The sequence below is a fragment of the Podarcis filfolensis genome, assembly GCF_964270895.1.
Source record: "Podarcis filfolensis genome assembly, chromosome: 16".
NCBI lineage: Eukaryota > Metazoa > Chordata > Lepidosauria > Squamata > Lacertidae > Podarcis > Podarcis filfolensis.
Window position 1 is genome coordinate 29,192,691 of NC_139620.1, and position 16,146 is coordinate 29,208,836.

The 16,146-nt window shown below is 45.6% G+C and overlaps 1 protein-coding gene across 1 annotated transcript in view; it reads right to left on the reverse strand.

The window, feature by feature from the left end:
- Positions 1 to 395: 395 nt before the first annotated feature.
- HIRA (histone cell cycle regulator) overlaps positions 396 to 16,146 on the reverse strand; it is a 61,857-nt gene continuing 46,106 nt past the window's right edge. Inside the window, exons 16-25 of the mRNA XM_083589867.1 lie at positions 15,421 to 15,613; positions 14,013 to 14,114; positions 11,757 to 11,905; positions 10,825 to 10,986; positions 8,955 to 9,013; positions 8,602 to 8,707; positions 7,427 to 7,549; positions 6,192 to 6,355; positions 4,081 to 4,169; positions 396 to 1,042 (exon numbers count right to left, since the gene is read on the reverse strand). Of these exons, the coding sequence (XP_083445993.1) occupies positions 926 to 1,042; positions 4,081 to 4,169; positions 6,192 to 6,355; positions 7,427 to 7,549; positions 8,602 to 8,707; positions 8,955 to 9,013; positions 10,825 to 10,986; positions 11,757 to 11,905; positions 14,013 to 14,114; positions 15,421 to 15,613 (1,264 nt within the window). The 3' untranslated portion in view covers positions 396 to 925. The remainder of the gene's footprint in view (positions 1,043 to 4,080; positions 4,170 to 6,191; positions 6,356 to 7,426; positions 7,550 to 8,601; positions 8,708 to 8,954; positions 9,014 to 10,824; positions 10,987 to 11,756; positions 11,906 to 14,012; positions 14,115 to 15,420; positions 15,614 to 16,146) is intronic.

Consider the following 16,146-nt stretch of genomic DNA (forward strand, 5'->3'; position numbering starts at 1 on the left):
AATGTTCATTTATTATTTGTACTTACAAAACCCCTCCCCCAAAAGCCCAGCCCCTCCCTTTTCAGCTACCTCCCCATCCCACCTCCCCCAACAAATGCCTTTTACAAATAGTTAAAAATTAAAAACCAGATGACATTAATTTTGGTACAGTTATTCAGCAATATAGCTGTCATAATTAATGGGTTACGTTTCAATACAACCAGGGTGATTTGGGGTAAAGGGGGCGGGGAATTCTGGTTATCGGCCAAATAAAATTTCATATTACAAGTTAGCAAATTCTAGTACAAAAATAGTCCATGTGATAGAACAGCCTGTAATATTTTTTTTTTAATTTTTATTGTTATTCACAGTTAAGAGAGTCTGTTGGCTGCATAATTCCTTAAGTATTTTATGAATTTTTCTTTTTCTTTTATGGGGCTTCTTCTTATATAACCCAAATATAGGACAGAGCCTCAATAAATCCTTAGCAAAGAACCCTAGAATGAGGGTTAATAAGATGTTCAGTTTATCTTCTTGTAATGTGCTTTTCACGGGATATCCAAAACCCAACTGGTTCCCCAGGTAGTCTCTTTGATATTTGTCCCTATGAGATCTAGAATCAAAAGGACCCCTGAAGGACATTCTCCAGAACTTTTCCATGGCGGCCACAGGCCACGGTAGCGATGCTCAAATTCCACATGGGGAGGGGAGGGTGCAAAAGCATGCTCTGTTCATCCCCATTTCCCCCACACATTCCTCTTGTCACCTCCTTTCAAAAAATCATCAGTATTTTGCTCATTAAAACACCCCGGGGCCTGGTTCTTCTTCGCATCTCTCCCAGGAGTATTCCGTTCTGACTATGGCCCCTTCCATTTCCACCTGTTATTAATGCTTTTCTGCAATTTGTTTCTTTTTTCCTTAGGCCAGAGAAACATCTGCAGAGGCGCTACTTGTCCCTCAAGATATCTAGCTGCTCTTGGTATTCGGTGAAAAGCCGTTGCAAACGAAGGTTCTGACCGATGACGGGAAGCAGTTCCTTGAGGAGCTCTCGCTTGCGTAAGCCCTGCACGGGAAAGGAAAATAAATCCATTAATGTCCATCACATGGCGAATACCAGAGTTTGATTGTGGGATTACAGGAGACTCCCCACTTGTGGCTGACTTATGCACAACCATGTATGCACACTGGGAAACAATCACCGTATTTTTCGCTCTATAAGACGCACCAGACCATAAGACGCACCTAGTTTTTCGAGGAGGAAAACAGGAAAAAAATATTCTGAATCCCAGAAGCCAGAACAGCAAGAGGGATCGCTGCGCAGCGAAAGCAGCGATCCCTCTTGCTGTTCTGGCTTCTGGGATAGCTGCGCAGCCTGCATTCGCTCCATAACACACACACACACATTTCCCCTTACTTTTTAGGAGGAAAAAAGTGAGTCTTATAGAGCAAAAAATACGGTAATTTAATTCATACCAGGAAATGGAAGAGGAGAGCTGGAGTCCTTGTGGCTTGCGAGGAGATGTTCCCTGAAGCCCGAAGAGGACATCAGTAAGCACAGAGAAGAGACCAGACGCTCAGTGGGGCTTTGTTTAGGCTGATCAGCCTCCCCACCTAACATCTAATGTGTGTGGTAGCGCAGCAGCAGCAACAACAACAACAACAACAACAACAACAACTGTGTGTGCCCTCCAGCCTTCTGCAGGCCCCAGAGCTTCAATTCCAGTTGTGGACATTTTTGGTACAGTGTATGGGTTTTTTAAACCTGGATTGGAGAGACAGTGGCAGAGAGGGCATTTCAAGGGTGTTTGGAGGGTGCTCTCCCCCCTGTAACTGGGGAATCACCTGTACAGCTATGATAAAAGGTAAAGGACCCCTAACAGTTAGGTCCAGTCATGAACGACTCTGTGGTTGTGGCGCTCATCTCATTTTACAGACCGAGGGAGCCGGCGTTTGTCCACAGACAGTTTTTCCAGGTCATGTGGCCAGCATGACTGAGCAGCTTCTGGCGAAACCAGAGCAGCACACGGAAACGCCGTTTACCTTCCCGCCGGAGCGGTACCAGTTTATCTACTTGCACTGGCATGCTTTCGAACTGCTAGGTTAGCAGGAGCTGGGACTGAGCAACGGGAGCTCACCTTGTCGCGGGGATTCGAACCGCCGGCCTTCCGATCGGCCAGCCCAAGAGGCTCTGTGGTTTAGACCACAGCGCCACCCGCGTCCCTATAGCTATGATGTGTTTGTGCAAATTGGGGGCTTTCTCTTTCTGCGTCAACTGTCCCAAAGTATGTGGCTGCATGGAGGACGTCTTGCATGAAAAACTAGAGGGTCACAGTTGTGCTGGAAAGTGCTTCATATCACTCACAGAGTATAAATGGATGCATAATGTTCCCAAGCAGGCACTGGCTCACATACATGCACAAGGATAATCACACAGGTAGGTGGGTGGGGAAACAGGACCCTGGGAGCAGCCAGCAACATGCTTCTTGTTGCCTCCCGACATAAAACAAATTGGGTCCTGCACTGGAGAGGCAGGTGGCTTCCGCTTCCAGCCTCGCCATCAAATTAACTCAGAGCTTTCCTAACTCTTCACATTGGCGACACACTTTTTAGACATGCATCGTTTCGCAACACAGTAATTCAGTTTTTACTAGCAAACAGGACATTAAACTAACCCCTTTCCAGCCCCAGGAGGAGCGTGGGAAATGTTTGCATGACACACCTACACACTGCCACTGACACACTAACATGTCGTGACACACAGATTGGAAAGCTGTGAATTAACTGGTTGAAAATAGCCCTCAAAGACAAGTGAACCGTGCCCTGGGTAGCTGGGTTTCCTTCTCTTTCTTCACAGGGAAAAAACCCTAGAAAATAATAATATACAGTCAAACCTCGGCTCCCAAACGCCTGCGTTTTGGAATGTTTTGGCTCCCAAATGCCAAAAACCCACAGCTAAATGCTCCGGTTTTCAAATGTTTTTTGGAAGCTGAACGTCTGACGCGGCTTCTGCTTGGGTGCAGGAAGCTCCTGCAACCAACTGGAAGCTGCGCCTTGGTTGTCGAACATTTCGGAAGCCGAATGGGCTTCCGGAACGGATTATGTTCGACAACCGAGGTTTGACTGGAATCACAAATTATTATTTATGTGCCCCCCATCTGACTGGGTTGCCCTATCCACTTTAGACAGCTTCCAACAAATTAAAACACATTAAAAGCATCCCTCAACTAAAGGGATGACAGTACTGACTATTAATACTTATGCTTTTCCTTGTTTTGTTTTTATATATATATATGTATATTTACAAAAGCAACATTAATTTTTAGCTCTCAACCAATACAATTCTCAGTGGCAAGAGAAAGGGCACAGATCTGACATCAGGAAGGACAGTATTCACAAGAGTGTAGCAGAAAATTTCAGCCTCCCAGGACACGATGTTGCGGTCCTTAACATGGCAGTTTGTGAGCAAAGGAAAGCCTGGGTAAAACTACTGAGTTCAATTTTGTCGCTTGTGGCCTGAATGGAGATAATGGGTTTTTTTTTCTACTGCTAGGTAATTTGACTATCCCCAAGTATTGCCATCTATTTTAAAGGCAGATATAACTGTCTCCCTTCAGCAATATTGGAAGGGCATCATCAAGGTGTCCCAGATAAGGGCTGTATGTGTCCCATTGCAGGTGAAGTAGTTGAAAAGCTGGGTCCTGTTTTCTTTGAAAGTGATGTTCATGGAGTAGAATGTAATAGACTACTTTGCCATCTCTTATCAGGAACACCCAGGAAGGACACCAGAATGGTACCTGGAACTTTTCTTGGCTGATATCGGAATATGATGCTCTTATTTCGTAGTTTGTAACCCATATGTATATGTTTCACCTTGTGCATTGTATTGTATTTTAAACAAGTGTGATTTTATTCTTTCTCTGCTCTGTTTTTGATGGGTCTGTGACTGTATGATAAATGATTGCTTGTTTGATGAGTGGCTGGATTGTCAGAATGCCAGGACTGTATGTTTTGGACCTTCTCCTTGGTAACTTTACCGCTTCGCAAAGGAAGAGAGAGAGGCAAGGAATTTGTGTAATCTATTCTGAAAGGAAGTCACCTTACCACAACAGTTGCTTCCCACTGACTTCCAGCTGAGCTGTGGACTGGACCCAATAAATCCTTGCATAATTCCCGCAATCGATATTCAAACCCTGATAAAAGACAGAAGGTGAAATCATGGTCAGAGGCATCACAATAAATCCTTTGCATAAATCATATAGCAGAACGTAGTGAGGGCAGCCCTTACAAGATCCCAGGAGTACCATAAATTGCTTGAGTCAGAAATAGGACAGAAACAAGAAGACAGAGCTATGAATTTGTTATGAACTAGGTTTTGTTTTTTTAAAGTTGACCATCCATGTTCATGACAGTGAAGGTTCTGTCTGTTGTCTGCATCACACTGAAGAACCAGAAATGGATAGTGACACTGCATATTATTCCATTCTTCAAAGGACTGACTTTGTGACTGAGCTAGCCAAGTTAATGTCAGGAAAAAACTCAGAGGCAGCTGAATTGCTTCAGTTGAATCCAAGCATATTTACTATTATTAGATTTGATTTATTGCCTGCTCTGCACCATAAGGTCCCAGGGTAGGGGGCAGCAATTTAAAAACACAGTATGTAAAACAGTTTAAGACAAATTGAGAGTCATGGGAATAAGGTGGGTCCTTAAAATATGCATGTTCGGTGTCAAAGACAAGGGTAAAGAGGTTCATCTTCAACATATGACAGAAACTACGTACAGTGGTATCTCTGGATATGAACTGCCCCTTTGTGAATGCTTGGGGCTACACACGCAGCAAACCCGGAAGTACAGTAGATGCTCGGGTTGCGAACGTGATCCGTGTGGGATGCATGTTTGCAACCCGGATCGTCCGCAACAGCGCACCTGTGCACACATGGGTTGCGATTCGGTGCTTCTGCGCATGCACAAAGTGCAATTTAGTGCTTCTGCGCATGTGCAACCGCCGAAACCCAGAAGTAACCCGTTCTGGTACTTCCGGGTTTCGGCGGTCTGCAACCCGAAAAAACGCAACCTGAAGCATCTGTAACCCGAGGTATGACTGTAAAGGAAAGGTTTCCGCTGCCGGCGCCTGTGCGGAAGTGGGCTACCGCTGCCCGTGCCTGCGCAGAACAGTGCACCTCTGGATACGAATGTTTCGGGGTAAGAACGGAAACCCGGAACGAATTAAGTTCGTATCCAGAGGTACCACTGTAATGATGGTTCCTGATGCACCTCTTAGAGAGGGAATCTGGCAAGTTAGCGGCTCTCCTGGCCACCTCTATTCTTAGGGCAGTGGAGAGCCCGCTCTGCTCATCGCAACATCTGGGAGGGTCTGTAGGGGCAGGAGTTCCTTGAGGGTCAGTTTGCAGCAACTCACCGCATAAGGAGCAGGACCAGTTGCTGACCATGGTGCTGACCAGGAGGCTAAGGCAACAAAGGTGAATTGGGGACAGCAACTCTCAAACAAGAGATGCATAAGCAGCATTGAGAGAAACTTCGTGGGGGGGAGGGAAAGGTATCTCTCAGTGCTGCTGTGCTCACTACTGCAGTGTAAACAACCCAACCCTAATGGCAGGACAGCAAAAGTGGATTTTGCAAGCTCTTGTGGCCTCCAAGTGACTTTTACAAGCCCGGAAAGGCAAATACCCACCATTTATTCTGTGGTGGTCTAAGGAGCTGACTGCCCTTGCTATTTTTAATGCACTTCTTACAGATGGCAATTTTGTTTGGATACCTGCCAGGAAATCTGGATGGCATATATATTTTTAGGCGCCAGGTGAAAACGTTCCTCTTCAACCAGGCTTTTGGACAATTCATATTCTACAGCTTTTTAAATGTGTTTGTCGGAGCAGGGGGGGGCGAGATATTGCTTTATTGTTTCTGTTTTAACCACTGATTTGTGCTTTTTTATCTTGTATTTTTATCTTGTGAACCGTCCTGGTATCTTCTGATGAACAGTGGTATATAAAATCTAATAAATAAATATCTATCAACTTATATATATCTAAAGCGAGAGGGATATATTAATGTTCATTAAAGTGTGCTAATGTTTTCTCTCTCTCTCTCTCTCTTTCCTTCCTTCCTTCCTTCCTTCCTTCCTTCCTTCCTTCCTTCCTTCCTTTTGTTAAATTTGCTCAAAGAAGCACATGCATACACACTCTGAGCCTCACCTTCATTAACTAGATACCGTGCATAGATAAGGAGCCAGTGGCGGTATTCGTGACTTGACTGTAAAGTCAGCGCTGCAGCTACCTGACTCTCCAGATACGCCAGAGTCGTTTCCTGCTGCACCAAATGAGGCATGGAGAACAATCTTGCCGCTTGCCTCCCGGAGCTGCAATGAAGAGCAGTGACAGGAATGTTTTCAGAAGCGAAGAAGCAATTGCTTCAACTGTAAGTGTCCATATCTATGTTGTACTCAACAGCAACCTTGAGCTCACACTCTCTCTTCCCTGCTCCACCTCCACACAGCTTCGCCAAGAGATCAGAAGCTTCTGCTCACAAATCAGGAATGGAGGGGGACGAATGATTGCACGAGCCAGAAGCTATTTGTGCTTGTAATGGCAAGCCAACAATAGCAGATGCTTCTGAATTACTGCCATTAATACTGGATCATCCCCGTAGATGGTGCTTCACAAAGAGCAAGGGGCCGAGCCCTTACCCAAAACGGCTCGCAGCGTAAAGGGAGACAGGAGGGAGACAACAGAGGAAGGAAAAAGAAAGGGCACCAGGGTAAACAGGGGGTGACTATTCAATTACTTAAGGCTCGCGGGTGGTGCTGTGGGTTAAACGACAGAGCCTAGGGCTTGCTGATCAGAAGGTTGGTGGTTCGAATCCCTGCAACGGGGTGAGATCCCGTTGTTCAGTCCCAGCTCCTGCCCACCTAGCAGTTCGAAAGCACGCCAGTGCAAGTAGATAAATAGGTACCGCTCCTGCGGGAAGGTAAACGGCATTTCCATGCGCTGCTCTGGTTCGCCAGAAGCGGCTTAGTCATGCTGGCCACATGATCCAGAAGCTGTACGCTGGCTCCCTCGGCCAATAAAGCGAGATGAGCGCCGCAACCCCAGAGTCGGTCACGACTGGACCTAATGGTCAGGGGTCCTTTACCTTTATTCAATTACTTCAGTTGCACACACTTGGTCTTTAGTCCCTGGCCCTCCAGATGGGAACAGAATGCGGGACTAAAAAGACCTTTAATCCAATCCAGTAGGGCAGTGGCTCTATGCTTTTGTGGCTCTAGATTCTCATAATTAGGTTTTGCACCAAGTGAGAAAGGAGTGAGAACCTTGAGGAATAAACTAGCCCCCAGCTATGCAAAATTCGGCTACTTGCCAGGGATAACGCCAGGGAAACTACTGGGGAGGCATCAACAACAACAAAAAGACGAGGCTTAGTAAGTCCATACTTAGACGTTCTCCCTTGTATTATAGCTAACGGTCCTGAACACAGCATAGCCTCCTGCGATGGCAAACTGTTCCTGAAGTCCGCACATTGCGCCAGAGTCTCCTGCTTGTCAGAAACAAGGTTCCTGGAAAGACAAAAAAAGATTTGGAGGTGATTAAAAAGGAAAGGAGGGGGTGGGGAGGGGATTAAACTGAAATGAGAGGGGGGATATATACTTAGTTTTAATATTTATATACAAGTAGGGTCTCAACCGACGCGTGTGGCGCTGTGGGTTAAACCGCAGAGCCTAGGACTTGCTGATCAGAAGGTCGGCGGTTCGAATGCCCGCGACGGGGTGAGCTCCTGTTGTTCGGTCCCTGCTCCTGCCAACCTAGCAGTTCGAAAGCACGTCAAAGTGCAAGTAGATAAATAGGTACCGCTCCGGCGGGAAGGTAAATGGCGTTTCCGTGCGCTGCTCTGGTTCGCCAGAAGTGGCTTAGTCATGCTGGCCACATGACCCGGAAGGTGTACGCCGGCTCCCTCGGCCAATAAAGCGAGATGAGCGCCGCAACCCCAGAGTCGGCCACGACCGGACCTAATGGTCAGGGGTCCCTTTACCTTTACCTAGGGTCTCAACCCAAAGTGCTCAAAGCTGTTTGCTTAGGCAGGGAATTGTGGCTTGCAAACATGTTTTGGGTAAAGCGGAGGGTCACAAATGAGGCTGTCCCCATCAGGCCTCTTCTACCTCACCTGTCACCTGGGTAGTCTGCCACTCCAGCAGACTGCCTCAGAGGAAGAGATCAGAAGCAGGGTTCATTCCATGGACTTTGATAAAAGCCCGGCTCCATCAGGCACCTCTTGCCCCCAAACCGTGCCAGCAGATCATTGTAAGAACAGCTGTTTAAGAACAGGTGCCTGAGTTTGATCCCCCAATTTCCCTCCCTGCCCATTTCCGCTTTTGTGTCTTCTCTTCTCTCTCTCTCTCTCTTTTAAGACTGTAAGCCTGCAGACAGGAACTGTCTTGTTTTAATTGATTATATGCAAGACATTCCGTGAGCCTATACTGGCTGAAGAGCAAGGAACAAATGCTCTAAATAAACAAATAAGCAAAGGTTGGCTTTCATGTTTAGAGCTTCCCCCCTCGGACAAAGGAACGCACTCGACAAACCCGTCCCCCCGCCCCCTTTAGGTGCTTACCAAGAAGACAGCGAAGGGTTAAAGCAATAGGCTTTTCCATCAGACATATTCATTAAGGGGATGCCGTGCTGTGTCAACAAGATCTGAGACACAGTTGTTTCGCTTCCTATAAAAATCAAATCAGATAATGAGACTTCCTTGGAGCAAAGTCATAGCAGGGTTATAAGTCTAAGTAGAACTTGTTTGGGCAGAATCCATCATGTCTAAAGAAAATAATCATCCCTAGCTAACAGGACCAGTGGTCAGGGATGATGGGAATTGCAGTCCCAAAACATCTGGAGGGCCGAGTTTGCCCATGCCTGGTTTAATGCATAGTACTACAAAGCACCCCTAACTGGAAATAATTTCATTACCTGCTAAAATTGTTTGCAGGGACTCGTCTTTCACCACGACTGCCTGTTTTTGAGCATTCCTGGAAAGCACAGAAAGGGAATGGCATTTCAGTTCAGCAAAACACAGAAGAGGCATTTCTGCAAAGGGTGAAACTGAAACACGGCACGGTAAAATATTAAAACTGAAAACCAAGGAATTGCCGCTGGAATGTTGGCAGCAGCCTCATAGGATGCTAAGTGTCACACCAATGTAATTCTTGGTAAGATTCAGGGGACTGTCGCTTCATTGGCATCGGCTCACATGGGAAAGCCTGAAATGAACCAGGTCCTGCTTTTGAGAAGCTGTACTGAAAGACTAGAGGATAAGGCTATCCATGGCTACCAGTTACAATGACTATGTTCTGCATCCTCCATCAGAGGCAGTAAGGCCCTGAATGCCAGTTGATGGGAATCACAGGTGGGGAGAGGGCTCTTGTGCCGAGGTCCTGCTTGTGAGAACAAGATGCTGGATTAGATGGCCCTTCGCCTGATCCAGAAGGCCATCCCCCCATAGGAGATGGTGTCAGTGTTAGCTTGTTTTCAGCAAGTCTGAACAAGGTCCATTTTCCATCTTAGTGTTTCCTCCACACATATGACCCTCAGCTGCCCCAAAGCCTCTTGCTTCCTCAAATTTTCCCTTGGTGCCTCTTATAACTAGAATTGCCTCCTGGAATGCCTCTGAGTGACCACCTCTCTTTATTTCCTCATTCACCTTTTCCAGGAAACCTCTAGATCTCCACCCCAACCCTCTAATTATCCCTACAGTTGCCGCCACACTTGCTCACAGAGAGAAACCCTTTGCACCTCAGCTCTGCTCACAACGGAAGGTGGGTGTCCAGTCCTGGCATCCAATAAAATATAGGTACGCTCAGTATAGGAGAGGCTGAGGCAGTCCAAAAACAAAGGGAGCAAGAAGGGAGCCAACAGCCTCCCACATATTGTGGATTTCAGAAGGGATAACAATAATAATAATTTATTATTTATACCCTGCCCATCTGGCTGGGTTTCCCCAGCCATTCTGGGCGTTTCCCAACAATATATATCTTTAAAAAAAATAATCAAACATTTAAAAATTCCCTAAACAGGGCTGCCTTCAGATGTCTTCTAAAAGTCAGATTGTTGCTTATTTTCTTGACATCTGGTGGGAGGGCGTTGCACAGGGCGGGCGCCAATACTGAAAAGGCCCTCTGCCTGGTTCCCTGTAACCTCACTTCTCGCAGTGAGGGAACCGCCAGAAGGCCCTCAGAGCTGGACCTCGGTGTCCTGGCTGAAAGTTGGCAGTGGAGACGCTCCTTCAGGTATACTGGGCCGAGGCTGTTTAGGGCTTTAAAGGTCAGCACCAAGACTTTGATTTGTGCTCGGAAACATACCTGGAGCCAATGTAGGTCTTTCAGGATATTTAAGGACACGTTTTGCAGGTGCCAGAGGAGGGACTGGCAGGTAGAGTGATGCCCATGGGCAGCATGTTGGTGACCCTGGGCTTATTGCAAAGTAAGTGCAATGGAAATAATCACATATGCTTCCTATGCCTCCACACCCCTCCTTTCTCTGTTGTTTCTCTGGGTCAGGTTCAACAAACGAGTCATGCCGGAGGAAGCTCAGGCAAGGAGTTGTGCTAGCACAATGAGGTCCCCCCACCATCTCCCTTGCCCCCAAAACTGGCTCTTGTGGGAGGTGGGAGAATCCCATGAACAGTGCACGAGGGAAGGAGAGAGGGGATTGCTTCATTTGGTAAGCTGAAATGAATCAACTGATCGAACAACTGACATTGCACTCGCTGGATTCCTCCCTCTGCACCTGTTGACTGTAACCTTCCTGAGGGCCACTGAAATGGCGACAGCTTAGTGCTTACCAGACGGAAAGGGTTGCAGCCGTGGTGAGAGCCATGATGTAGAAGCCCGTGCAGTGCAAAGTGGAGATTGGCGAATGCAATACGATGGGAGGGAGAAGGCGGCGGCCGCAAGCCGAAAACACAGACAGGGTCCGCTTCTCACAAGCAACGCTCACAACCTTGCTGGAAAAGAGCCAGGGGACGGGGGAGAGAAATCAACTCAGGACTTCCAGTTATTTAATAAGACCAACGCGTCAAGCTTTGCATGAAGAGTCTCCAAAGTGGCTTGCGCACAAAACGAAAACACAACAAGAAAGTGAGAAATAAAAACACACTTTAAAAAAGCACAACCCAACCTCCATGGTAAACAAGAGGGGAAAGCTACAAACATCTCTGTAATTGAATCCCAGAGAAAGCCTGGGAGAACAGAACAGCTTCCACCCGAAAACCTAAAATACCGTATTTTTTGCACCATAACACTCACTTTTTTCCTCCTAAAAAGTAAGGGGAAATGTCTGTGCGTGTTATGGAGGGAATGCCTACGGGTGGCATGCCTACGGACTTTCCTCCTCTAAAAACTACGTGCGTGTTATGGTCAGGTGCGTGTTACAGAGCGAAAAATACGGTATATTTATGAAAGACATTCCCATCCTGCCCTTCTGTTATCAATATGAGGCATTCCATCAGCAGAATGTATTTTTAATTTAGTTTTTATCCTAGTCAGAGAGCTGCCCTTGGGACGTGGTGATTGGGTGGCACGGGAACAGGAGGTCGCTGAGCAGGTGGTTTCACAGATCACAGCTCCTGAAGAGGTGTTTATGGGGTAAGGTGATCCCATGAGTAAACTGGTGCCAAGACGTTAAGGGCTTTATATACCAAGTTGATGCCTTCAACCTGGCCTGGTTGTGGCTGTGTTTGCACATGCACACACAAACACACATACACACACTCACCAGCTTCCTGCTGCTGAGAGAATTCGGCTGGTGAGGACCGTTTCCCATTCCTTTCCTTCCCGGTTGCACTTTAACCTGCTGAGTTTTGAACCTCCCACTGTGGTGATTTCATTCTCCACTTCAATGTACATGGAGGGATCTGAGCTGACCTGCAAAAGTTGGTTCTCTTAAAATGAAAGCTGAGCAAGAGAAAGTCAAATATATATCCCAATTCAAGCAATAAAAAACCCACCACCCTGGAAATTTGAAGGTGCCGTTATCCAGCATCGAAAATGGTAGATTCTTTAAGAACACACATTGCTCAAACACGGTGGCTCATCTGAAAAACCTGCCCGTTCACAGCTACTGTATTATGTAGTAATAACTGAAACGTTATTAAAAGTGCCTGCCAGCAGCATTATTCAGAATCACCATTATTACCAGGCCCTTCCCATATTTTATTTGCTTGTTAAATTTACATACTGCTCCTAAAGAACAGCTCTCTGCAGTTTACAACTGAAGACTTGAGAGGAAAGGTAAGGGACAGCATTTAAGTACACTGGTACCTCTGGATGTGAACGGGATCCGTTCTGGAGCCCCGTTCGCATCCAGAAGCGAACGCAACCCGCATCTGCGCGTGCCGTGATTCGCCGCTTCTGCGCATGCGCGCGACGTCATTTTGACCGTCTACGCATGCGCGAGCGGCGAAACCCGGAAGTAACGCGCTCCTTACTTCCGGGTCGCCGCAGCATGCAACCCAAAAATACTTATCCCGAAGCTACTTCAACCCGAGGTATGACTGTACAGTTAATCTGCTCTGTCAATGCAGTCCAAATCCAAATCTTTATTATTCTGCCAAGGGTCAATTGTACAGTACACCCCCCCAATAAATCATTTAGGACTTGCTACAGCAAAATAGCACATCTGAACTTCCACACTACACCAATACTTAGCAACAAGGGCTCATTACAAAGGAAGTGAAATGCTACCATTTAGAATTTAACCTGATACTTTAACCCAAAGTTAGCAACCGCCTATTATCTGGCTTTTCCCTTTGTTTTCTCGCCCAATCTGTTGTTCTGAACCAAGCTGCCAAGTTAACAGAGAGGCAGTGGGGTGTGGTGGTTAGAGTGTCGGGTGAACCTGGGAGACCAGGGCTCAAATCCCCACTGGGCGATGAAGGTCACTGGGTGACCTCGGGCCAGTTGCTGCCTCTCAGCTGAACCTCTCTCACGAGGTTGTTTGTGGCGATTAAATGAGGAGGAGGAGAACCTTGTACACCACCCTGAGCAACTTGGAGAAAAACGGTGGGTTAGAAATGCAATAAATAAAACGTATGGGATTCAGCTCTATCCTTTTTAAAAGGCACGAGCTGAAACGAGGAAGCTGGCCGGATCAAATATGGCCCCCCACCCTTTTTTTAATTTAAATTTTATTTCCAAAACCGGAAAAAGAAAAATTACAAACATCAAATTCAACATCCATAGTCATTTTCTAACTTAGACCTATTACATAATTAACTAAATTAAAATATACCTAATTACTCTAAACTTCTCTTTGCTGTATACAAATACAACACAGTTAGAAATTTTATATTAAAGCTTTTATATTATAAGTAATATTTCAAATTCCCCTATACCCCCCGTTCCCCTTCACCCATGTGTGATCTTATTTTATTTTTACTTCTTCCGTCCTGTTGTGTTGTTATCATTTAATTATTGTTCAGCTGATTTTTTATTATTTCCTTGCTTACCCCTGCACGTTTTACACGTTATCTATTAATATTCCAGTTCCGGAACCATATTTTTTCATATATTCCTTCACTCCCTCCCACTCATTAATTATTCTCTGATTTGAATGGCCTCTAATTGTTGCTGTCATTTTTGCCATTTCCACAAAATCAGAGTCTACTTTGCCATTCTAATAATGATGGTATTTTCTTTCCCTTCCAGTTCTTTGCGATCAGTATTCTGGCCGCTGCTGTTGCGTAAAGGAATACATTTTTCTTATCTCTGGGAACGTCCGGATCAAATATGGTTCTATGGGTCCGGCTTGTTGGCAGGAAGACCGAAATGTCATCTTCTCCCCAACCCCTTTTATACCCCAAACACTTTGCTGGGAACCTCTGCCTTGGGAAACTGTGAAGACTTCTCTCCTTATGCTCCGGAGTTTCCGCAGCTGGCTGTCCACGCCGATCCTAGCGCTTCTTTTGGAACTAACCTGCTGTTAACTGCAGAAGGGTCAGTGTAGTTTTTTTTTTTTTAATCCAACACTTACTTGCAATGCAAACGATTTCTGAGGGACTGGGGTTGGCAGTTTAAGTGCTAGCGGTGCACTGTGGCATGCGCCATCCTTCTCAGAAGCCAGGATTGCTGGAGACTGAAAGGCAAGAAGGAGAACTCAACTAGGCTGATTGGTGTAAAAACGCCTGTGTCAGTTTAATTGCAAACACCAGCTGGAGCCGCTGCCTTCCCACCAAGGAATCCAGGAAAGAGAGAAGGAGCAGGAGCAGGTGCACGCTGTAGTCTTCACCTGCTTTTCTCCTTCCTGGAGATTCTTTTCCATGAAGCTCTCAGTGGGAAGGGGACATTTTTACCACCTGCTCTTGCTCCACCAGGAGTTTTTTTTTATTTTTTTCACGGTTCTTTACATATCTGCATATTTTTTACTTTTTAAAAAAATATATATTAAAGATTTCTTGATTTACAAATGTATGTGCAATGTCTCTTTCTTCAGGTTACATTTTCTACAGATCAGTTTCATTTGTTGAGACATTAGTGTTACATTAGGAAGAAAGGGGGGAAAGAGGTGGAGGGGGGAATGGTGAGTGGGGTGGGGCTGGAATGCTTCTATTCTACTTAGTGTATGTGTAGGGTTTTGTGTCAGCATCACTTGTGTGAGTTCTCTTTACTATTCGCTTGTATTCCTTTGGTGGCGAGAGAGGTTGGGGGTGGCCTAGGGTGTGGCTGGTTGTCTTTGACTGGCTGTGGTGAAATTTGTTTCCGTGTGTGCGCACGTGCGCATGCGTTTAGATCAGGTTATACAGATCGATTTGAATGCTGTTGGCAGATTATTGTCATTGTCTTGTTGGGCTGTATATGTGATAAAAAGTAAAAGAAGATAAAAAGCATCTTCTTCTATTTGTCCCCGTGTCAGTTTCAGTTTGTTGGTTAGTTTTTCTAATAAGGTTGTTTCCCATACTATCTGATACCATTGGTCCATGCCATGGGTAGGCAAACTAAGGCCTGGAGGCTGGATCCGGCCCAACTGCCTTCTCAATCCGGCCCACGGACGGTCCAGGAATCAGTGTGTTTTTACTTGAGTAGAATGTGTCCTTTTATTTAAAATGCATCTCTGGGTTATTTGTGGGGCATAGGAATTCGTTCATATTTTTTTTCAAAATACAATCCGGCCCACCACAAGGTCTGAGGGACAGTGGACCGGCCCCCTGCTGAAAAGAATCTGCTGACCCCTCGTCTATGCTTACTCCTGACAGGTCTCTCCAGTGTCTGGCTATGATGTTTCTGGCTGCTGAGAGTAGGTGGGTTATGAGCTCTTTGTGTATTTGGTAAATGATGTGCTACTTCAAGGTTGCCAGTCAAAAGACAGGATGCAAATCGAGTACAGATAAATATTTTTTTTCATAAGCAAATGAGTAAGAGAAGATGACAGGCATCCCAGCTACCTGAACTGTTAGTGTAACAGGCATCAGTCTTGAGTCCTTTCGAGGTCTGCCCTTCTTCTTCTTTTCTACCTCAAGGTCCAGTTTACGCTTGGACAGAATCATAGGCTTGGCTGGGATCTTTTCCTCACTGTCGCTGCTACTCTCCAAGATATCCTTGGGTTTGCTTTCCCTAATTGAGTTCTGCTCCTTCAATCTGCAAGAGAAACACAGGGTTACTCAACAAAGTTTCAAAAGCAGTTTCTGGTGCAATGCAGAGGGTTGGGGGAAGCAGCCTTTTAACAAATCAGACGGCCCTGGTATCTCTTTTTTTTATATAATATATTTATTAAGGTTTAGGAATTTATATAAAACAGAAAAAACAGAACAATAAAAAACAAAAACAATAAAAATACATACAATCCAAACAGAACACATACAAAACAAGTATATTTTCCATCCCTTATATTCATAAAACTTACTTTCCCAACCTCCTCATACCTCCCCTTTCTGTATTCCATTCTCTAATTAAGTCAATTCAGCAAATCCTTCCCCTAATTTCTATATAATTTTTAGCCTTTCTTTTCTTAATCACATAATCATTACAGTTTTTAACCCCTTAATTTCTGAATCAACATCGTTCTAGCCTTCAGTAATTTTACAATGTTTCTTAAGATAGTCCTTAAATTTCTTCCAATCTTCTTCCGCCATCTCTTCTCCCTGGTCTCGAATTCTGCCGGTCATTTCTGC